Source organism: Strongylocentrotus purpuratus, unplaced genomic scaffold, assembly GCF_000002235.5.
Source record: "Strongylocentrotus purpuratus isolate Spur 01 unplaced genomic scaffold, Spur_5.0 spur5_scaffold_4, whole genome shotgun sequence".
Taxonomy (NCBI): domain Eukaryota; kingdom Metazoa; phylum Echinodermata; class Echinoidea; order Camarodonta; family Strongylocentrotidae; genus Strongylocentrotus; species Strongylocentrotus purpuratus.
This window is the reverse complement of record NW_022145610.1, coordinates 17,882,683-17,906,569: the sequence shown is the minus strand read 5'-3', so window position 1 is coordinate 17,906,569 and position 23,887 is coordinate 17,882,683. Positions and strand designations below refer to the sequence as shown.

At 36.4% G+C, this 23,887-nt stretch overlaps 2 protein-coding genes across 2 annotated transcripts; one reads left to right on the top strand and one right to left on the bottom strand.

Annotated features, from left to right (window-relative positions):
- The first annotated feature begins 404 nt into the window (after window positions 1-404).
- Window positions 405-11,212, top strand: LOC586900 (gem-associated protein 4). The gene is made up of 13 exons (XM_030997198.1): window positions 405-759; window positions 1,149-1,245; window positions 1,996-2,098; window positions 3,061-3,243; window positions 3,899-4,006; window positions 4,528-4,683; window positions 5,037-5,300; window positions 6,460-6,634; window positions 7,368-7,480; window positions 8,408-8,560; window positions 9,228-9,441; window positions 10,259-10,392; window positions 10,871-11,212. Exons 3-13 carry the CDS (start codon window positions 2,012-2,014, stop codon window positions 11,210-11,212), a joined length of 1,929 nt encoding a protein of 642 aa, XP_030853058.1. The 5' UTR covers window positions 405-759; window positions 1,149-1,245; window positions 1,996-2,011.
- Window positions 11,213-12,665: 1,453 nt separating this feature from the next.
- On the bottom strand, window positions 12,666-22,148 carry LOC587900 (phosphatidylinositol N-acetylglucosaminyltransferase subunit C). The gene is made up of 9 exons (XM_030997860.1): window positions 22,032-22,148; window positions 21,224-21,372; window positions 20,069-20,138; window positions 19,422-19,576; window positions 18,610-18,722; window positions 17,770-17,825; window positions 17,074-17,221; window positions 16,195-16,361; window positions 12,666-15,246 (listed from the first exon to the last, which is right to left on the bottom strand). Exons 2-9 carry the CDS (start codon window positions 21,318-21,320, stop codon window positions 15,204-15,206), a joined length of 849 nt encoding a protein of 282 aa, XP_030853720.1. The 5' UTR covers window positions 21,321-21,372; window positions 22,032-22,148; the 3' UTR covers window positions 12,666-15,203.
- Window positions 22,149-23,887: the final 1,739 nt, after the last annotated feature.

Here is a 23,887-nt window from a genome sequence, read left to right as displayed (position 1 = left end):
TCTCAATGCAGATATTCTTATCATACGGACACAAGTGCCTTTTGATGCATGCAATGGAGAGCATTGAAGTTTTAAAGGAAGTGGCATTATTATCCAGGAATGCCAAGTCATGGGGGATGAGTGAAGGGGAACAAACAAGTTATTTGTACCAAACACTTCTAGCAATTTCTAACATTTTAGACTATGAGGAAGACAAACTGCATTGTTTCAAAGGTATAGTTGAGGAGGAGAACTCTGTATACGAATCGCCTTTTGCTGGAAGTTTAGAGTCAGGATACCCAAGCACCATTCTTCAACTCTATACCCAGCGTTTATCCCTTCAAGCAAATGCTCCATTAGGATTCCGGTCAGTTTCCTTGCAACCATCCCTTTCCAGAGAAGACGATTCAAATCAACTCGATGATAGCTCTATCTTTCTAGTACTCCTTGAAGTCGTATCATCTCTTGGCGACTTGTGTGATGGTGAAAGGAAGCATCTGTCTGACTCTGAGCATAGACAAACCTCAGGCACTAAGTCTGATCCTTTCTCCAAGGATCTCTCTTTCCTAGATGAACAGTGCCATCAACTGTTCATTCAGCAGCTCAATGCTCTACAGGGAAGGTGTAAGAAGCTAGCAAAAGAGGAGGAGAAAGCGATAGCTGCTGTCAAGACTTCCAGAGAAGTGAAAGAAACATTGCTAGGAAGAGACAGAGATGGAGGGGTAGTTAGCTTTAAGGAATGTGCCTGGAGGATCACAGAAAGGCTTGCCGGATATGAAGGTTATTGTTGTTTCAAATTTTTCATTTACAATAGTAATACATTTTTCATTGGATGGATTTTAGTGTTAAAATTACTTCCAACTCATTCAGACGCAAATTATGAAAGCAGAACTTGATTTATTATTATGCTCAACATTTTGAAGGCCAATTAAAACACATAATATGTGCTTTAATATGTATATATTATATACAGTACTGTTGAATTTGTTGCTAGTCATGCACATATGTAGTATGCATTCATATTGAAAAGAGCAGACATTGTAATTGGTTGTATATTAGCTCTGTGGATTGGTCCGATGGTACAATGTAGTTTGTTGTCTGAGAATTATGTTTGGTGTTAATGGTGTGTGACATGATAATTTGCTATATTTGATTTGATTGATTTTCAGATTGTTTGGACAGACTACTGAGGGATCTATGGGACTGGACGGATGATCAGGGGATTAAAGTCCTAGAAGATAATCAACAGCTGCTCATAGAAGCAAGGTACAAACAGTTCAAATCATTATTGTTTACCGGTAGTAAGAAAACAAGAAAAGAAGTTCCAATGTAGATCCAACTACTCGTACTTTAAAAGGATGATCATGCTGCCTTAAATTGAAGTTTGATCTTTCTGACCACATATTACCACTCCCTTTGCCTACAAATTAGTAATCAGATAACAAAATAATATTTCATTTTTAGAAAGGAGACAATTTTGTTCAGGCTTTTCTTTTTTCCTCCTAAGCGCACTGATAAGAAATGGTCCGCATTATTGTGTCACTTGTTTAAACATTCGGATTGATAAATTAGACCCTCAATACAGCTTTTAACCCATAGTAATGAATCACAAATTGTCTTTCAAAGGCCACTATCAGAGTAAATTTTAAGTCGTAAGTTCAGTAAAGTGTTTTTTTCCGCATTATTGTGTCACTTGTTTAAACATTTGGATTGATAAATTAGACCCTCAATACAGCTTTTAACCCATAGTAATAAATCACAAATTGTCTTTCAAAGGCCACTATCAGAGTAAATTTTAAGTCGTAAGTTCAGTAAAGTGTTTTTTTTTGTCTTCTGAATGTGGCATACCACATAAAACACAATAATTTTTCTTGGGTACTTAATTAAGCCATATTAATGTTAACCAATATAAGCCAGAGGTAACTTGTGTTGGGGTCTACGATCTATCGAAAGCGAAGGTTATACCATAATCAATTGTATTTGATAGGATTATTGTCTGGTTTCCTGACTTTGCAGATGGGTGAAGAAACTCATGGCATTGGCCTTAGAGTTCAAAAGACAAAGGAGCAAAACGGCCACTACGAGAGATGAAACTGAGAGGCATAAAAGAGTTCTGAAGGTGAGTATTGCAAATATTTCAAATCAAATCGAATGAAATGTATCAAATCACACGTAGAGAAAGACTAATAGGATGGTTCAATTTAAGTCCAGTCATGTGGAATCATCAAACAGAATGCAGCTGGTAAATGGAAGATGAAATGAAAGATGTCCATGTTACCCCTTTTGCGTTTCCTTTGTACTCCAGAAGTCATACTGGTGGACTACAGGGCTGTGGAGTAATTGTTAAAATTAGCTGGTGTTGTGGAGGGGAGGGGGGGGGGGGGAGAGGGGGGGGGGAGGGGGGGGTGGTCTGAGCATATCATATATTATTTCCAACTACACAAGCTTAATGATACATGTATACTCAGAAGGAGACAAAAATTGGGGGATGCAGAATCCCTCCTCCAGGTTTTACGATCACTGGATAATGATAATAATCTTTATGCCTCTGTTACGAAGTAGCCGGAGGCATTATGTTTTCGGGTACGTCCCGTTCTTGTGATCGCGTTATCTCAAGAACCGATTGATGGATTCCTGCCAACTTAGGTCATGTATGTATCTTGCAAAGCCATGAAATGATTAGATTTTATGGTCATGAGGTCAAAGATAAAAGATAAAAGGGTCATACATGTATATGAAAAATAGCTTGTAATCACGATATTCTGAGAACCTGTTAATGGACTACCATTAAACTTAAATTTGAAAAATTGATTCTGTTTTGGTTTGTGAAATCGCTCTATGACGGAGGCATCATTTTTGACTGCGCGCAGTCGAAGTTCCATCTAGTTTTAAAGGAAATCAAGAAACAGCAGCAGCACCATACTCAAGATTGAGTTGTTGAAAATATCTAATTGTTACTCTCTGTATTGTTTATCCCTGTAAGAACAATGTCACCGGCTAGTTGAACATTTGAACATGTTTACACTATAATAGATATTAGATAGACAGCAAGGAGTACAAAGTTCTTCTTTTATCCTACAGCTTTCATCAGACTGTTTTGCTGCCCTGCTTCTGCCTCTACAAAGCACACTGTTTCAGTGGTTATGGGACCAGCCAAACGGACCCACCCTCTTCAAGGACAGCGCGGTTATCAATGTAGAACAAGAACTAACACATGTGTTCAACCGACTGGTATCAGGTTCAACAGATACTCAACTCACAGAGGTGATCGAGAGAGATTTTCCTTCATGAGTTGGGGTGGCAGGTTTTCCATATTGAATTCTAAAGACCTCTATTCTCTTTTTGGAAGAAGAATTCTTAAAGGCATCTTTTAACAATGTTAAATATGAGATTGCATTGCCCTACATGTTATGAGTGTCTGTGATATGGTGTAATATTGAAACCCTAAAAAAAAGTGTGGTTCAAAATGATCATGAAGTGCCTCAAAAAGGTAAAAATCTTTGAGTGACCGGTTTTACCATACCCAATTTCCCTTATAAAACCATGAGGAAAACGCAAAATTTGATTTTGATTTCCAATCATAATTATTTTGATAATCAGACAGGGGATCGGCTTGTAAAAGTCATGGGATTCCTGACTGACCTAACGGTTTATAATTATGATTGCAGCATGAGCTAAATCCAGGATTTGTTTCAGAATCTGAGGCAATGTTACCGTGTCACTTTGAGGGATTTCAGGTTGTGAAAATCAAGTCTGAGAGAATGTGTCCTAAAGATACTCTTCATTATGGTTAGGATCATAATGACTCATTTTTATCTCAAAACATGTAGTAATGTTAACAATAAATGAGCATTGATAGGGTAAATCAGACGATCCCTCATTGTTCTCTGTGAATATTTTCACATCCATTATGATGCAGAGAGCCAGAGAGATCTGTAGCATTGCTCTTCACTGTCCAAGCTCCACCCTGCGGAAGGCTATACAAGAGGCTATCAGCAATGCAGAGGCAGGCAGCTTGATTTGTAAGGTAAACACTTCTTCTTTCGTGTCTATCATCTGAGCTCAAATGTTCTGCCAGGCTCTTGCACACTGAAGAGTCTTCTCATTTGCTGCCACTAGGTCTTCCAGGCAGCATTGGTCATCTAGGAGTGGGCATCTTAATAAGTGTGACATAGATTGCACAGATGTTCCAAACTCGCAGTCGGTGTCTGTGTCATCAGTGTATCGTATTTGCATCGCCCCACCCAGAATAGGATTAAATTAGATGAGACGGAACAGAATCTAGTGTATTTAACACAAATTAATGAACAATCATTGCAAAGAATTTCCTCATGAACGACATAAATATCATCTTTGTCAGTCATATGAGTAGGATTGACATGTATAACTAGATGTAAGTTACACATTTCATAGTTTGTACATTTTATATATATTGACTGAATATCCCTAAGGTTAGGGAATACATCTCTGCCATTAGATCATTTTATCAAATAGCCATTACCATCTATGCAAGCGCATTGATGCACATTTTTTTCTCCTGTTGATCAGGTTCTGCAGTGTATGCCATTCTTGGTACAGCTTCGAATTGATGGAGCCACATGTTTCCTCACAGAGCTTAGCAGCTTTGTCAGGACTCTTGGTGTGAGACAACTCTCAACTTCTGAGGAACTGAACCTCTTCAAGTTTGCAGACAGTGCCATACAGGTAGGCCCACATGTAGTGAACTGTATGAGCAAGTTGTCTTTGAAAATGCAAATATACAGGAAGTATATGAAATGCAATGTAGAAAAGTTCGTGCAAAGTGTGCTCCATTTGATATATAGAATATTCAGACATTCATGAATGTTTGTTGCTGAATTTGCTTTTGTCTCTTTTCTAGTCATACAGGTAGGCCCACGTGTCGTGTATAAGCAAGTCTGTTAAACGCAAATATAAATGAAGTATAAATGAAAGGCAATGTAGGAAAATTGGTTCAAAATGTGCACCATCTGATATAATATTTAGACATGCATGAATGATCTTATGTTGCTGTTTTTGCTTTTGTATTTTTTGTTTAGAGCTACCATCCACCAACCCATCCAGGAAACCCCTTCACCTGCCCACCCCTCATCAGCCCTCTCCACCTGGCCGACTCGTGCATCTGGCCCTTCCTTGGTCCTGCATCACTGGACCACACCCATAGACCTGGTCCTGGACCTCCCTCCTTGTATCTACATGTAACTCCGGAGTCTCCCACTCCCAGAATTTCCGTTCCCAGACGTATAACATTGAAGTTCTTGGATCTTGTGCTTAAAACCAGCTTGTCCTCGACAGATGGACTGGTAAGAATGACAGTGATGAACATTTGATTAAAACTTTATTTAAACCAAAGTAGGTTGTATCCTGATTTGAATATCGGGAAAAATTGTTTCATAGTACATTTTGAACATATCAGATTCTATAATGTTATACCAAAATTGTATACTCATTCATCTACTGGTATGTGACAAGATATCTCTATATGTAAAGATCATGATATTTGCAACAAATGATAGCCTGTGGTTTATATACGGCAGGAAGTTTTCTTTTTTTAACTGTAAAACATACTCCCCATCATGAATAGTGCACTTTTATAATGAAAACATACTCCTACTGGGGGGTGTTTCACAAAGACTAGGATCAACTTTAAGTTGGACTAACTACGGCAGGCTGTTCATGCCACTGTTTGCTCCCACTATTTACTGGCATTGGTCTCTCAAGGGATGTACAAATCATGGTCACAAATCTACAGAATTTATATTTGTTGATAATTCATTATCGTAGGAAAAAATATTATCTAAAGATCATAATTGAGAGACAAATGGTGAGAGCAACCAATGGCACGAACAGCCTGCCATAGTTAAGTCCAACTTAAAGTCGATCTTAGTCTTTGTTCGTTCGTTTGTGTCTCCTAAGATCAAGATTAATGTATCTTGATCTTCGGAGTAGTTGCTACAACCGGCCGTGTCAGACACATTGCCCCGGGGTCGAGATAGGACTCTTGTAGCGTGCCCCCATTTAACACAATTATACAATAACAATTAACATTACATTTAATTAAAAGAATGAAACTATTAAAATTACTCTAATGTTACGAGGAAAAAATATTATATAGTCTATGTGAAACACTTTAAGTCCAACTTAAAGTCGATCTTAGTCTTTGTTCGTTCGTTTGTGTCTCCTAAGATCAAGATTAATGTATCTTGATCTTCGGAGTAGTTGCTACAACCGGCCGTGTCAGACACATTGCCCCGGGGTCGAGATAGGACTCTTGTAGCGTGCCCCCATTTAACACAATTATACAATAACAATTAACATTACATTTAATTAAAAGAATGAAACTATTAAAATTACTCTAATGTTACGAGGAAAAAATATTATATAGTCTATGTGAAACACTCCCCTGGTATCCATCTTTAATCCTGTCTAGCAGTATTTCTTATTTCATTTGTTCCTTGACAGGAGCCAGATGCGCTTGATATCAGTGTGTGCTTCTCTACCATGCTCAGCCTGTGCCAGATATTACAGGACTGTACTGTCCCAGATGATGGAGATGTTACGTATAACTTCCTCATCAAGGAAATGACCTCTGACCTACTCGAGAGGGTGTCCGCATATGTCCGACAAGTTCACACAGGTGTGTAGCTCCCTTCCTTTGTCAAAGAACCTCGTGAAGTTGGATTCACTATGAACATGACGGACAAAGAAAGCGGACAAAATATACAGTTCCTCATTTTACCCTCAACAATTGCTGTGGTAGACAAAGGAACATCCCTTCACTGCTATTGCGGTATGTAAAAATCTGTAGAACAGGTGTCACATGCATATTCACCTGTTCTACACATTTTTACATAATAGCAGTGAAGGGATGTTCCTTTGTCTACCATAGCAATTGTTGAGGGTAGAATGAGGAACTGTATATTTTGTCCGCTTTCTTTGTCCGTCATATTCATAGTTATTAGACATGGCTGGGTCAATGTCCTCTATGGAAAGTTTGAAAAAACTACAAACATGTTAAAATGGGAAAAGTGCAGTGGTCTTCACATTTCTATATGTTATGACATGCGTTAAATCAGTACAGTACAGTAAACACCTAAATTATTTATACCCTGAGGAAGTTTTATGAGTTTTTTTTTTTAAGTAAGTGGAAAATTGATTTGTCCTGATGTACGTTTCTTGAGAATGTTATATACATGTATTTAAGCTGACATCTAAAAGTATCCAATGAAGTTCCTAATTCGACCGGTCCACCTGTTATTCTTGAGCTACAAAATATATACGGTATTTTTTATGCAATTTAGCCCCTTGGGCCCCATCATCATTGCCCATGTACATGTGTGCCATTTCAAGTGAATTTAATACCATTGCAGATAACCTGTCAGTATGTTTGGAGTGGCTGGTTGAAGAGACATCGGATCTGGACTGGACTGTGAGACTCGCCATTAACGCACTGTTCTCTGATGCGGTTCCTTCCTGTAGAAAGGTTTGTTTAAAGCCCCACTGTCCTACTTGTAGCTACTTGCTCCCTCTATATAGAAAACTTCCCCAATCGGTGCCCGTTGGTCCCCCATGATCCTCTTTTTCTTATGTTAGTCGAGAGCTGAGTTAATGAGATAGCCACCTGTCAGTGACCTCGCTGTGTGGTCTAATCCCTTCTGGTCCAGTAGTATTGACAGTCTTTAAAGCCTATATGCACTAGTGTAGCCGGGAGGGATTAGACCTAACTGCAAGTTCACTGGCAGGTGGTTATCTCATCAAATCAGCTCTCAATTAACATAAGAAAAAGGGGACCATGGGGGATCAACAGGTATCAATTAGGCATTGTTGGCTGCATAGAGGGCGCAAGTAGCTACAAGTAGTGCAGTCCTGCTTTAAATGCTGCATATCATGGGGTGCCATACCGATCCATATGCAATACCAAAGTTGACCAGAATTTTTTTTTTTAATCGCATTATTGGTTGGGCAAGTATAGAATTTTCTTACAGGTTTTCTTTTGAAATGATAAGGAAAGTGCTGCAATTACATGATTCCCACTATTGAATGCAAAGCATGTATAGAACTTAGTACAGTCAAGCCTGTCTATAGCAACTACCCAAGGGAAACCCTTTAGTACATGTTTCAATGAGAAACCATTTTCAAGGGAACAAAAAATGTGGCCTTTGTAGACAGGTGGTCACTAAAGCAGGTTTGAGTATATAGGGATATGTACATGTACTGTAGTGAATAATGATTTTTTACAAAGAACTGTATTTTATCCTACCGGTAAGTTGTGTTCTATGATACATCCTAAATCTTGTGGAAGGTTTCACTTCTGTCGTATTTGTACTGTACATGTAATTATAAGGATTAACCTTCCTTGAAGCTCTAAACCACGTTCTCTGTCTTTCTCTGATTTGTGTTTTCTTTTCAGGAAGTCATCTCATGTATAGAACAAATCACTGGCTGCTTACAGCCCTCTCCAACCATCGAGTCTTTACCATTGTATGGAGAATGGAGTTGCTCTCTGATGGCTTTATTCCAAGGGGCTAGGATATCATCTCGGTTATCAAAGCAGTTTGTCAAGGTGAGAGGCATCTATTCTGTCTTTGTATAGAATGGTTGTATTCAAGCAAGGGGTTGTTTCACAAAGACTAAGATCAACTTTAAGTTTGACTTAATTATGACAGGCCGTTCATGCTACTGTTTTCTCTCACCATTTACTGGCATGGGTCTCCCAGGGGACATACAAATCGTGGTCACAAATCTACAGAATTTACATTTTTTGACAATTCACTATTTAAGGAAAAAATATTATATAAAGATCATTATGGTGAGAGCAAACAGTGGCATGAACAACCTGCCATAGTTATATCCAGCTTAAAGTCGATCTTAGTCTTTGTGAAACACTCCCCAGGGCTGTTAGATAGTGTCAAAGTAGTATCCATATTCCTTCTATAACATAACAGGACAGAGCAGCATTAGTTCCATTGTAAGGAGAGATGAAAAGAGAGTAGATGCGTTTGAAAGGTGGGTGTATCGGTGAATGGTGACGGTTCCATGGACAGACGGAAGAAAATAAGGGCAATGTTACAGCCACTTTCATTATAATAATTCAACATTCAACTAATTTACATCATTTGAATAGGTTTGCATTATACCTGACATGCAAACACTTGCATTACTTTGACAAATATTCATAGTTCATAGCAACATTTTTTTCTTCTAATTTCTATTTCTTCACATCCGTGAAGAGTTTATCAGGAACATTCCTACCAAAAACGTCTGCTTTGAGGGCAGATTTCTACCGAGCGGTTTGTCTTGGATTGGCCCAAGTGCTTCCTCATAGTAGCACTCCAGAATGGCTGAACGTTCTTGACACCCTTGATCTGCTGAGGTCGGAGGGATTGCTTCATGTTTCCTACACCTCCCACTTCATGACCAGCTTACCTTCATGTGATATCACGGGTGAGTTTAAAAAAAAATTGTGTTCGTTCTTCAAATGATTGGAATTGGAATAGGGATGGAATATTATTTATGTGCCATTGACATTAATGTCATGTTTATGCTATTTTTTGTTTATCTTGATAAGTTTTATTGGTCAGAAAACAATGATTTACAGAATATTTATTACATTTTTTTGCAAAAAATAAATGAATATCAATAATCATTTTGTTTAACACTTACAATCATGTGTTTTTACATTACAGTGTAACATAAAAAACATAACATGATACTTCTGTATACCCCGGCCATGTTTATGCTATAATGGTAAATGGTGGCTATACATGTAGCAAATCGTTTAGGAATGCCTCTATAAAGGAGTGCACAAATGGTAGATTTATAAAGGTTTCCAAATCTTTAAGATTTGTTCCCGTTTTATTGCTGAACTACAGTATGTTTTCATATTATGTGGTACATTTTCTTCCTTTGAATGAGGATGAGTCTTGTTTGAAACCCAGTTTGATTTTCTTCTCTTTGTGCCCCGAAAAGCTATTGAGGGCGTATTGATGTCCAAACTGGAACCCATATCTTGGACACCATGGCCAAAGCAATAGTTTTTAGAGCAGGGACTACTTACTGTGTAACATATTCTTGTTCTTCTGGATTGTTGCTGATAGATGATTTTTCTGGCAGAAGTTTTTTTGTCCTTCTTCATTGACAGGGCTCAATTGAATGCTTCTTTGGGAATACATTATGTAGATGGTTAGACACTGCTCATTCTCTGAAATGTAATGCATACGATACTTTACTGATATTTAAAACAAATTTCTTCCATTTTCAGTGTGTCAGCGCCCTTTACAGTTGAGTCAAGTCTTCACCACAGTGATCCAGCTGTTGGGTGAAGCGGGTTTTTCTGATCGGCTGAAAGATGACCAATGGCAACATATCACCAAGAGCTATGCGCAGCTTATGAAGGCAAGTAACAAAAGCTTGTCTAACAATGAACAGGAGTTACATGTTTATATTGCTTTGCATTTCTATGTTCATTCAAGTGGTCAGAATTTACAAAGTGATATATATTTTTTAAGTTATTTGTCAATTTATGACCAAAAAAAGAGACATACATTTACCTCATGTCATGTATTGTGGGTTACTACATGAATTAGTTCAGAAATTCCAATCAGTTGCCTAGCTTGGTCGAAATAACTGTGGAACATTGAATTGATCTATCAAATTATTTCAATATCATGCATTTTCTTATAAATATTTGAAATATTGAAGTGTGAGTAAGTGCACTAATGATTGACCTCTTAACCAAGGTTTTTCACGCCAAAGTCATTTTCGTGCTTCAGATTTGAAGTCCATATCTTCTCTCGCGTACATTTTGTATGTGCACTTGTTCATGTCTGTAATCATATTATTGTAATTATCCCAATGCTCTTTCATTTTACAGATGATCCTGTCCAATGCCACAGAGAGCATCTCATCGAGTCCATCAAGCTCCGCCCATGCTGCTCCTCAAGTCTTCCTGATTGGCCAGCTCTTCTGTCAATCATGCGAGGTCTCCAGGCGTGTCCCTGGGTTGGCCACGGAGCAGCTCTTCGTCTGGTGTCTGGAGCTTGTCACGAGGGTGGAGGAACTCCTTGGTTGCCATAGTGATAATAATGTTGATGTCGTCCGTGATGTGGCACACCAAGAGATGAAGACACTGAGTAGAGCTATTGAATGGCTTCCAAGCAGTGGACAGAGGTCGACACTTCTACAGAAAGTTGGTGCAATGTCATCCAGGTGTTGAATGCTATTTAATGATGTTGGAGGAACTCCATTGTTGCCATAGTGATGATGGTGTTGTCGTCCGTGATGTGGCACACCAAGAGATGAAGACGTTGAGCAGAGCCATTGAATGGCTTCCGAGGAGTGGACAGAGGTCGACACTTCTACAGAAAGTCAGTGCAATGTCATCCAGGTGTTAAATGCTATTAAATCAGTGACGTTACCATGACAATGATGATATTGGTGTCTTCATCTTAGATGTAGCATACCAAGAAACTAAGACTCCGGGTAGAGCTGTTGAATAGCTTTCAAGGAGTAGTCAGACGGAGGACCTAGGTAAAGACCGGTTTTGGAAATGACCCCCTCTCAAAAAATGAAATGGAAACTCTTATTACCAATCATGTGAAAGAATATGTTTTGACTAATACGTGATCATACAAATTTTGCAGAGAAACCGCCTACTAATTGATATATTTGATAAATTATTATATCTATTTGGACTTGATAGATAAAACGCAAGTGTCGTGCATGTGCGTAGTCCCATATACATCTTTCTGTGTACAGTGCTTGTAACTTTACCAAGACTGGGTCAAATTTCTTATCATTTTGACGATTCCAGAACCTTGCAGTACACACCAATACTTACATATGCTAGGTGATCAACCTTTTCTGATCGATTCCACAACGTTTCTTTCACAATGCAATCGCATGACCATAAGTGGTCTTTATCTTTAACAGAAATTCAGTGCATTGTCTTCCAGATCTTAAAGTTCATTTATTGTCACAGTAATTTTGCTGATTTTTACTTGTGGCATACCAAGAAATCTTGGTGGAGCAATTAAAAGGCTTCCGTGCAAAGGATACAGGACAACTCGTTGATGACTTATTGGTAAGGCATTGTCTGCAAAGTTGGAGATGGGATGCCTGCAAGGACAGACAGGGCCCTGTTTCATAAAACTTGATATCAATAACAAGTTACAAGCTACTGTTATAAGTAGCTACTGAAATCAGGGCATCCGATTGGCTGAGAGCAAATTTGTCATAGAAATTTATCACTTGTTATAGATAACAAGTTTTATGAAACGGGGCCCCAGGAGGTCCATTGGAGTAGGATGTGGGTAGCCAGTGATGATCCACATGGCTTCATTGAAGATCACTTGTTCACTTGACTTCATCTCTCTAAGCATGATCTTTGTGTTACTACATGTACATGTATATGCTGGTGCTAATTTATGAACAACTTTATATTACCTTACAAGATATAGATTTATTCTTGTTATGCTTTATTGTGAGCCGCTGTTTGAAGAATGAGGTACATTCATTTCTTGAACCCACTGCTAAGTATGATACAAATTGGTTAGATTTATGTTGTTTTTTTTTGTATTGCATGGCAAGCCAAGTTATAAAGGAGACACATTTTAATATTTTGTTTATGGACATTTAACAAATAAAAAAAAAGACAAGACCACACTTCATATCTGTCCTTTATTTTATTTGGAATCACTGTTTCAATAGTTTTGTTTCAGTAGAAATAAAAGATTTCCATGTAAGTTTGTGCCAGATCATTCTTAATTACATGTAGATCTTAAAGATTAGTTCTAAAAGTGCTTTATTGTTTAGAAACATGTACGGTTTCACAAGGAATTCAAAAAGTGCCGAGTGTTCATTTGTGTCAGAATTTCAATGTTTTGTTGTCATTTATACACTAAAGATGGGATATATGGTATAGAAACAATGATAGTAGTTGGATATTAAGATGACACAAAGTGAGGTATGTGGAAGATGTAGGAATTGAAAATGGTTGAGAGAACTCAATGAAGAGAAAGTGATATACAAAAAAAAAAGAGAGAGAGGGAGAGAAAGAGAGAGATTGAGACAATGATAGGTAGAGAAATCAATGAAATTGAGCAATTTTAAGGTAAAATGGAGAGAAAATGATATGATTGGAAGATATCAATATCTTAAAGAGAGAGAGAGAGAGAGGAGTATTAGATATGGGTTAGATAGAATGGAAGGTAAACAATTGAGAAATGGAGGAAGTGATGCAGACTGATAGAGAAAGGGGCATTACAATGTAAAATTGGGAGGGTGAAGCATGAAGAGGATGAAAATCTTAAACTTTAGTTTAGTTACAGTGTGTTGGTAATCATCCATTGAAATTGTTGATTTTTGCATATATATATCACCGCCATTCCTAAATATCACAATGAACAAAGAGACTTATACACACCCTCGCATACCTGTTCTATCTGTGAATCCGATTCTTGCTTCAACAGAAACCATAACCTGAACAACAGAGCCTCGCAATCAACACTGTTGAAACAAACACTCAGAATATGCTTGTCCCATTTTCCTAATTCTTTTGTTTTGAAGCTCTGACCTATCAGGGGAGGTTTCAATGTAACAAGGTAATCCCTTAGCCCTAAAGACTTTTTCCAACGAGGTTGAAATCTAAAGCTTTGGAAATTTGAAATTGTTGACCTGTTAACTAGCTTTGGACTTGATGACATCATCTTATGTGGAGTATGCATATTCACATTGACTTGCATTAATTTGGAGGGGTGCAGAAAATGAGGTTCTTGTGCAATGCTGAAAGGAAAAATATTTGTAATTCCAATATTTGTATTCTACATACATTCCACTTTCCATTGATATAAAGATGCATTTTTATCTGATGCGATCTTTAAACATTTTAAGACATTCAAACTTTTTTTCTCTTGGTTCATAAAGGGCTCCTATCTACCAACAGGTAAAATACAATTGTATATCTGATTTATCAAACACATAAATCTACAGAAAAACACAAAATGGACAAAAAAATATATAATCCACTTACACTTATTTATTTTGCAAATTCATAAACAAAATCTATACAAAATAATAATAACATATACTGGTAATGACAATTTTAAAGGAGGTTACTGGAACCAGCCCAGTTTTAAAAAGGCCTCCTTTAGAATAATATGTGAGGGACTTGCACAAATAAATCTTCAAAGTTCTTGCCTAAAACCTTAAAATCAGTCCCTAAAATGGGGTCCTCTGTTCACAAAAAAGTACTATGCCATTTTGATGATAAAATGCTCTCCATGAAGGACAAAGTAGAAATCTCAAATAACACACATTGTTACTTTTGAAATATGATTCCAGATCAGAAAGTTTTTCAATATAAACAATGGCATACTGGTAATCATTCCTCATTTCTTAAAAAAGAAAAGAAATCAATGGTAAAAAATGGGATTCAAGTTTGGCAAATCCATTCTAGCAGGACTAGAATGGAGGTAGAAACACAGATATATCTAGTTGTTATCATCATTCACCATTCCAGTTCTGTAATTTGAAGGAATGACAGGCTTGGCCTCATCCTGAATGGGAAATCACAATGCTCCTCAAAGGCAAAGAAGGACACTTATTTGTATAGTAATTGCATATTGCATATCAATGAAACTGACTTAAAGGTAGTTCTGAAATCTGAATTGTGAATCGTTCATCATATTACAGTTAATGAGTTGTTTGGACCAGCCAATACTGTATCGATGCAGATTGTGGGAAATCAAATTCAGTGAAAAGCACAGTATGAGTACACAAGACAGCATGGTTAAGACTACTTGCTCAAATCTTTCTTTGATCGTTGTTATTAAAAGCTACAGATATAACACACTTTCTACCACAATCGTTTGCACATATAATTTATTTGTACATGGCATCTAGTTTTCTTCTATGAAGAGATGCTGTGATTTCCACATATATCAGATGCATGTATAGAAAGTTTTCTATTGGTGTGAAAAGAAACAAAATATACATGTATGAACTCATCATGTGCTGCTATTGTTTTATCTCTGTGGTATAGTAAAGCAGTCACATGTTCAGAGAGCCGTCCATATATAGACTTGATAGATAAATTCATCGGCTGTGCTGCTAGAGATGAATTCTTGTGATATAGCATTTGCATGTTCAGAAAGCTGTCCATAGTTGTGAAAGACTTTAATTGGTGAATTCAGCGGATGTGAGTGCTGCTAGTGTTGTATAATAGCTTCATCCCACGGACCATGGATATTACTGCAAAAGAAAAAAAGATAAAATACTACCTGATATGTTCATATTGACAATGTTGGGATATGGTTTCAAAGAAAGGGTTTATGGATCACGATTTGATTTGATTTTGATTTTGATTTGAATTTCTTCTGCATTCATGTAAGTACACAGTTTTTCAATAACAATGAATCATAAATAAGCAAATATAGATATAATTATTATTGTTATTTTCAAAATATGAAACGATAAACTGTCATAACTACTAAATTCAATAAAAAATTATAAAATCATTTGCGGAAGAAGGACTGTCATTGTAAGCAGATTGCTTGATAGTACGACAGCCCCAGACAAAACTCATGAAATAGATTAACACATTTATCAAGCAGAAATGATAGGTAATTGAAAATACAAATTTTGATTATGGCGATATTAACAATGATGATGATGATGATGATGATGATGATGATGATGATGGTGGTGGTGGTGGTGGTGGTGGTGGTGGTGGTGGTGGTGATGATGATGATGGTGATGATGATGATGATGATGATGATGATGATGATGATGATGATGATGATGATGGTGGTGGTGATGATGATGATGATGATGATAATGATGATGATGTTGATGATGATGTAATGCAGCAATAATTTAAGTACTGAATTACTAGTCAAAATGGAGGTTTCTTTTACTTCACTGCTAACTTTATTTACAATAAGCCTTCACGAAATTACAAAAATATTAATTATTGTGATCCAACTATTTTGTGGCATGAAACTATTGCGAGTCTGCATCACTCGCGAGATTGCCAAAAAAAGATTTCATGCCCAAAAAAGTTGAACAGTAAATGACTGTATCATAAAACTGAAAATTTGCAACATGCACAAGGTTCTTGGCTCATAAATGATCATTGTTGACATTTCACTAAGGTATGTATATCCAATTGGGCACTACACAGTATTTGACTGTACTTACTTCTTGTATGGTTGTAATCTTATGAGCCATAGAGGGCAGATGTAGGTTATAAAGAGGTGAGCTAATCCAAACGCTATGGCAGGAACAACTGTCACAGAGTACAGAGCGATGAAAGCAACACCAGCACTGACCCATGTCATAATGGAGTGGGTCCATGGAACCTCTTTCTACAGAGAAAACCAAACAAGAAACCCGATAAATGCAATCAATTTGGGTTTTCTTTAAAATCATGCTGTGCAGTACCTAATTCAAGCTTTATATTACAGTTTATTACAGTAAATACTTATTATCGCAATTGAATAACAGCTTGCATTTTGTTCGGATTATCTTTGAAATAGTAGTGAAACTACTGTTAGAGCATTTTATTAGTAGTAAAATGTTGAATTCCTTATGTGTAAGGAAACAAAGTTCTAAACTTGTTTTTTAACAACAGTCTAAATAAAATAAAATAATAAAAACATTAATTTAGCTTAATTCTAAACTTAATTATGGGTTGTTGTCTGGTTCATTACTAATTTTACTTCAGACTGAAATTAATGCAGAATAAGTGATGTTAACTTTAACTCAGAACACTTCTACTACCGCTTAATGGATGGACCAATATAAGTGTGTTTTATTATTATTATTACTATCATCATTACTATTATTATCATAATTATTGTTATCATTATCACTATCATTATTATTATCATCTTTATCATTATTATATTATTATTTGTATTACTACTACTACTTCTAGTATTAATATTATTATTTTCATTATATGTTCATTTTCACCACTATTTCTTGATATATCATCTGTTTGGAGCCAGAAGGGCTTTAACTCATCAGAGTTAATGCCCTTTTGTCTCTAAATACGAGATGATGTATGATCTTCACCTTTAATCTCTTCCTAAGTGTGGGCCACAGGGCAAAGAGTTGCATGGCAAGAATGACAGTGGCAAAGGCATGGAGTGTCGTGGGTAGTCTCGATGCAAGGCACACCGAGGCAAATATTGATGCGTTCAGGGAGAGATGCTGAGATGCACTGGTAAATGAATGCCAAGAAAAATTACGTGATAAAAATAATTCCTAAGATAAATATGACCTTCATGGCACACCAAGATGCACTTATGCATTTGTTCTCCAGATAAATAAATTCAAGATTAGCTTTTAAATGCTTTAAAATGTGTGGGCATTGAAATGATTGAATGTAACATGAAGACTGCTAATCCCAGAAGTGGAACTCTACACATGGTGTTAACAACTAAAACTGCAATCATTTTGTAAAGCAACTGCCCACTGACCTATAGCATAGTGCTTATTGGCCAGAATGGCTAATAAGTCAAATAAAGAATTTAATAGGTTGGTAGACCGTACACTGCATAAATCAAACTACAAACAAATTTCTATAATAATGTACAGTATTTTTGCTATAATATTGCACAATATATTATCCTTCACAAATAAATCTCAAATAAATATGGAACCTTTCATACTCACAATTATTGCTCTAAAATTATTAATTCAAAATGTGAAAAATACATTGATTTGAAAGTAAACATTATTGTTACAAAATCCATGTCTGATACTCACACAACTTTAGTAGTACCATAGTCATAGAAGATCAGATTACCCAATAACATAAACACCTGCAAAAAAAATGGATGAAAGTTGTAAATAATTCATCATTACAAGCATTTCATTCTAATTTCTTAGATAAGTATATAATTGACATGTTGAATCTTTACTGCTCAATGTTATTCAATGGTGTTTGTAATTTAGGAAGTCAAGTTTTCAGGTAATCACTGTATCCAAATTCATAACAATATTTTAGGATTGTTTCTATGTGTTAAATGACCTTTGACCGACGACCCTAAATTCAATCACTTCATCTTTTGTTGCATTCTTCAATCAAAATCAGTTTCAGTCTTATGCATTTAAGACTGTAGCAATAAATACAAATTTAATATATTAAAGCCCCACTGTACTACTTGTAGCTACTTGCACCCTCTATATAGCAAACAATGCCTAATCGATGACCATTGGTCTCCCATGATCCCCTTTTCCTTATGTTAATTGAGAGCTAAGTTGATGAGATGGCCAACTGTCAATTACCACCCTGGGTGGTCTAATCCCTCCTAGCCAAACTAGTACAGACGGCCTTTAACAGGTGAATGACAAGGATAGGCCTCATGTTGCAAGAGAGCGAAAACATGCAAAACACAGAGGCCCGAATTCACAAAGCAAGGTTTGAGCTCAGACCAAGGTTTGAGGTCAAACCTCCTTTTGTTTCGCCAAACCTCCTTTTGTTATTTACAAACCTGGTTTGTAAATAACAAAAGGAGGTTTGGCGAAACAAAAGGAGGTTTGAGCTCAAACCCGGTCTGAGCTCAAACCTTGCTTTGTGAATTCGGGCCAGAGAGTTTTACTCACTGTCATGGCGTAGATGGTATCTGTACTGATGGAATCAGTCAGGGTCTTCAGTATCGGGGACATCCCGAATGAGAATGTGAGGAAGATACAGCTTGAGCGCAGGTCATCCAGAGCTGAAGGTGGGGGGGGGGGGGGGGGGGGGGGAGAAGAATAAGTGACAAACATAATTAAAGTTAAAGACCAGTTTTGGAAATGCCCCCCCCCCTCTCAAAAAATGAAATGGAAGCTCTTATTACCAATCATGTGCAAGAATATGTTTTGACTGATACGTGATGATACAAATTTTGCTGGGAAACCACCTACAAATTGATATATTTGGTAAATTATCATATCTATCCGGCCTGTATAGATATCGCGTAGTCCTATATACATCTTTCTGTGTACAGTAACTTTACCATGACTGGACACGCAAATTTATTATGATTTTGATGACTCCATTCTGACTTTCTGATCCATTCCACACCTTTTCTTTCACAATGCAATCGCATGACCAGAACTCAACTTTATCTTTAAGCAGTAAGTACAAATTTTTAAAAACTTCTGATAATCATAATTTAATTAAAATTAAACTTTTTCTCTTCTCTTCTCTTGCTATCTCTCTTGCATCTCCTCTCCTCTCTCCCTCCATTTCTCTCTCTCTCTCATTTCCTATCTGCGTGTCTCTTTCACCATCTCCTTACATCTGTGTCTTCTTTAAAAGTACATCAGAAGCCTGCAGATTTTTCCAAATATGAATAATACATTCTGAACATGACTCAAACATAGATGATACATGACCTCATTTATAGAAGATACATGTAGATAACACTTACCAGACCTTTGAACTTTGACCTTGTCGTCTGACCTCTCCAGCCATCGAAACACAGGATATCCACACAGGGTGAGCCACCCGCTGACGCATAGCAAGGATGAAGGAGACAGTCGGCCAGTGAACATAAAGATGTACGCCACTACAAACATGCACACACTGAAATGAGAAATACATAGCTATTTTCATTAATTCATCAATCTATCATTGATATGTAATTCTATGAAATGTATCCAATACAACATCAGCCTTTTATTGAAATAATTTCATCCAGAAATGAACGATCTTTGACCAATCACTGCTAAAGTTGCCACACAGCAGCATTGGTCAGTTGTCATGTCAAGAGAGAAAATACATGGATAAAAGACTGAATCACCATTAATAACACAAAGCAGTTCGTTATGCTAAGTTTAAAAAAAGGTAAAATTTACCATGAAGATGTGATAAAGGGCAATGGCAGCAGTTCTTTGCATCATAACTTTCATTAACAATTACTGATCTTAAAATTAATCATGAGAAAATTCTTTTCCAAGTGCATACATGACAAGTTTTGGTAATAGTAAACAAAATGCGAACCATTGCTTTGTGGTTTCCCCGACTATAAAATGAGGTCTAGGAAATTCTAATAAGCAAAGGCCGTTTTCAACTTACCTGCTCAGCTGTTGGGTAACCACTCCGGTTTCATACACAACATTCCAATACTCATAGGTCCTTGTGTGCACTGTTGAAAGAAAATAGAAATATCATAAAGTGAGAGTAAATTTCTTACTTTATTACACATGAAACATGAAGTTCAATTGATACGGTATAATCATCTATTATTGCACTTTATTCTGATATTCTTTTCTTCTTTAGGCCATGTAAAATTGATTTCATGTTGATCGTCCCCGCCCGCTTCCTTTTTTGGGGCCGCCTCCTATTTTTTGTTATTTGTTTTTGTTTTGTTTTGTTTTTTTTTGTTGTTTTTTTTGAATTTTTTTTTGATTTTTTTTTTTTTTTTGAAAGAAAAAAAAACATGAAAAACACTGCTAAAATGGCTCTATTTCTGATTTAAAAAAAAAAAAAATTGTCGGCGGCCATCTTGAAAAAAAATAGCCTCGACTGTCAGGGAAAATGTACCGAGCGGCCATTTTGAGCGGCCATTTTGAAATATCAAATATCAAATAACATGGTACACCCTCCTCCTCTTTTTCAAAAAATCCGGACGATCAACATGTAATCAATTTTACATGGCCTTATATTAACCCTGATATTTCCCCCCAAATTCCCAAAATTACACATTACCAAAATGTGTGTATTTATATTTTGTGAGATTACCCTGGAAGGTTTTTAAAAAAAATAAATATTCTAGGCTGTTGTGAAATTTTTTAATTAATAACCCATTTTAGATTTATAACTGAAATAAATAATAAAGTTAGAGAAACTACTTTATGATCACAGTATGTGATTTAGTACCACAATTAAATCACTTTCATTGACAAGTCAAAGAAAAATATCATTGACTGAACAAGTTTGCCTTTTACATATTTTTACCATTTCATATTGCTAATGAGGAGATATTAAGTATGACAAAATTTAAGAATTACTTTGAACAAAGACATTTATGCAATTTATATATGATTGGGCAGATAACAATAACAAAAAAGGAAAGCCCTGCAACAGAGAAAGATATATACAGAGAGAGCGAGTGAGACAGAGAGAGAGAGAGAGAGAGAGAGAGAAATATGCATGTTTTCATTCACTAGAAAACAGTAAAACAGATGTTATGAAGTAACTACATGTAGTTCAAGCTACTTTGGTACTTACAATTCTTCTTTAGTTCGTCTAAGAACGAGTCATCTACATAGTTGTCTGGGACTCCCTGCTCCCTGTACAGGATCTTGGCCCATTTCTTGGTAACCATGGTGACATCTGATACCAACGATTCACGTTACAAACAGTCCTTTAACATCAACCTGGTTTTAAAAAAAAACATCGGATCAACAATCAAATCAACATGTGAAAACTTGCTTATTGTACTTTTGTAGCTGGTAAGACTCTGAGGTCCATCCCGTTTAAGGTTAGACTTTATGCATTGTTGCACTGTCTGTAGGAGCTAGTGATGAGAACCCACTACAATAGTACTTTGTCTATGCATCTTTTAATGTGTCTTATTCATCATCTTGTTTTTTTTATACATCAATTTTTAGCTTAAATTGTCTACTTGAATGTTAACATGGTACTATAAATATAGTTTTTTTCATTTGGCCCCTGGCACGATAGTGCAAAGTCCAAACAAAATTAACATTAGCTGGTTTGAAAATAAAAGTAACTTCAGTTAAATTTACTGCTTATCACTTTCAATCTAGACCTCGACAAAGAGATCCCCTAATGTTACTCTACGGACACAAAATAAGCTCATGTTTTTATCGTTTGTAGAAATAAAAACTGTTTTTGATTTCCCGGCCAGATTAAACCCCCCAGCCCCGGCCCCGCGAGCTCCAGCGTACAGCACGGTCCGACTACCCCGGATCTCGGCGGGCGCGGGCCTGAGCTCCTGGTCGTTAGACCTAGGCCCGCAATTCGGATTAGAGACTCTCAATCCAATATCTAACTGCATTAAATTTCTACTTACCACAACAAATTAGAATCGTTTGTGACTGTCAAGCTACAAGAGGTCTTAAAAGTTATTTGATGCTTCACTGAGCTTGAAAAAACAAAACTTTTTCTTTTTCTTCACAAAACCAAGTCGAAGAGGGCGAAGAGGCAAAGACTGTAGGCCCTACGGTGTGTTTAACGAGACAAATATTCAGGAAAATCAAACCAGTTTTATTTTCCTGAATATATAAAATATGATTTGCTAAATGTAAACATACCTGCGAGAGAGGAGGAGGATTGACAAGCAAGGTGGCCCTCCCCCTTAACTTACCAATGCTTTTTGGGATTAAAAATTCAAAGTTTGTTTAAAACACTTATGGAAAAAAATGAAGCTAGATAAAATGGCAAATATGTCAAGTACGTGATAAAGAAAGATACTGCTGATATATTGAAGGTGGATTTTTAAGATTAGGACACGAATTTTTACACGTCGTAATTATCATACTAAGAAGGCTGAGATCGCAAGTACATATTAGACAATTATTGACAACTTATATTACCACAAAAGGCTTTTCCTCAAATTGGAAGATAATAAGTCTTTGTTAATAGTGAGTTCTAGCCATTATTACCTGAACAATAATTATCTTTGAGTAAACAAAATGCTCTTTTTCAAATACTAAAAATTATCCACGTTTTTTTACAAAACATTATAATAATTTTAACTGAATATCAATTCTTTAAAAAGTCGATGATTTCTACGAAGAAGAAAAGATTGTTGGTCGCTCATTCACGATTGCATTCTTCTTATTTCAGAACGAACAATTTGATACACTTCAGTTTATATATGTTTTCCGTCCAAAGATACTGGAAACAGAGGAAGATGATATGCCTATATAAAGCATATTCTTTGATTTTATGCATTCACTTTTTCCCTATCCCGTTGAAAAAACAGCATTCTCTTTTCATCTTCATCACCATCTCATTCCTACCGTTATCTTCATCCCTATATAGTTCCTTTGTCCCATTCCTCTATCAATCTCAGATGCCAAATTAAAATATTTATTTGGGGAAAATGTCAAAGGTCTTCGGAGAATAGGCCGCCATCGAAAACAAGCAAATCGCTCATGATGGTGGTCTCCTGTGTTCACAAATCCTGTTAATTGTAAAATGTTAATTTCCCATATTTTTATTCTATATGACTTGTGTTTAAAAGTAATTTGGTAGTGTCTGAAAATGTTTTGATATAATTTGTCTACAATATTCAATTGTTTGGTATTACGTTGTTAAACGCAGAATTTGTTCACACAAACAAGCAAAGAGGTGCGATTTAACTTAGATTTTACGATATTTGCTCATACTGCTCTTTCTCAGAAATGCTTTTGATGCGTTGATATTCAACTCAAGAAGCCTTGAATATTGTAAAAGGCGATCTTGAAGAAAACACACAAATTGTATTTAAAGACTTACTAAATATCTTGCGGTAAATTATTCTCAAAAGTAACTGTTGGAAGGGAAAGTGGAGTAAAGTTAAAACTTAATGTTCTTACTTTTGATGTTTCTGCGCCGTATATTCATAATCCATATATACCTTTCGAAGAACTTGTGACTTCTTAAAGATGTTCATCCTCTTATCATGCTAGATCACGGTTGTTATAATAAAATGAACACTAATTTGGTCTTATGAAGTTACCCAGGATAGCGGCGATAGCCATATCACTTTTAACAAATGGACAACACGAAAAATACTTCTTATAATAAAACAGTGTTATTTTCCCAAGAAAAGAAAAGAAAAACAAACATGAATCAAAGGCAAACATATACCATGTTTTTTGTCTTTGGGCGCACAAAAAGCGCTCCTCGTATCCAGCTACGCCAGAGAACTACGCCACTTGG

Bases quoted from the DNA above. Each gene is read 5' to 3' on its own strand.
- LOC586900 (XM_030997198.1), top strand. From the start codon at position 2,012: ATGGCATTGGCCTTAGAGTTCAAAAGACAAAGGAGCAAAACGGCCACT. The intron at 2,099-3,060 runs GTGAGTATTGCA...TTTATCCTACAG, and splicing joins GGCATAAAAGAGTTCTGAAG to CTTTCATCAGACTGTTTTGC. The intron at 10,393-10,870 runs GCAAGTAACAAA...TTCATTTTACAG, and splicing joins GCTATGCGCAGCTTATGAAG to ATGATCCTGTCCAATGCCAC.
- LOC587900 (XM_030997860.1), bottom strand. From the start codon at position 21,320: ATGGTTACCAAGAAATGGGCCAAGATCCTGTACAGGGAGCAGGGAGTC. The intron at 20,139-21,223 runs GTAAGTACCAAA...TTCTTTCAACAG, and splicing joins AGACGAACTAAAGAAGAATT to TGCACACAAGGACCTATGAG. The intron at 17,222-17,769 runs GTGAGTATCAGA...TTCATTTACCAG, and splicing joins TATGGTACTACTAAAGTTGT to TGCATCTCAGCATCTCTCCC.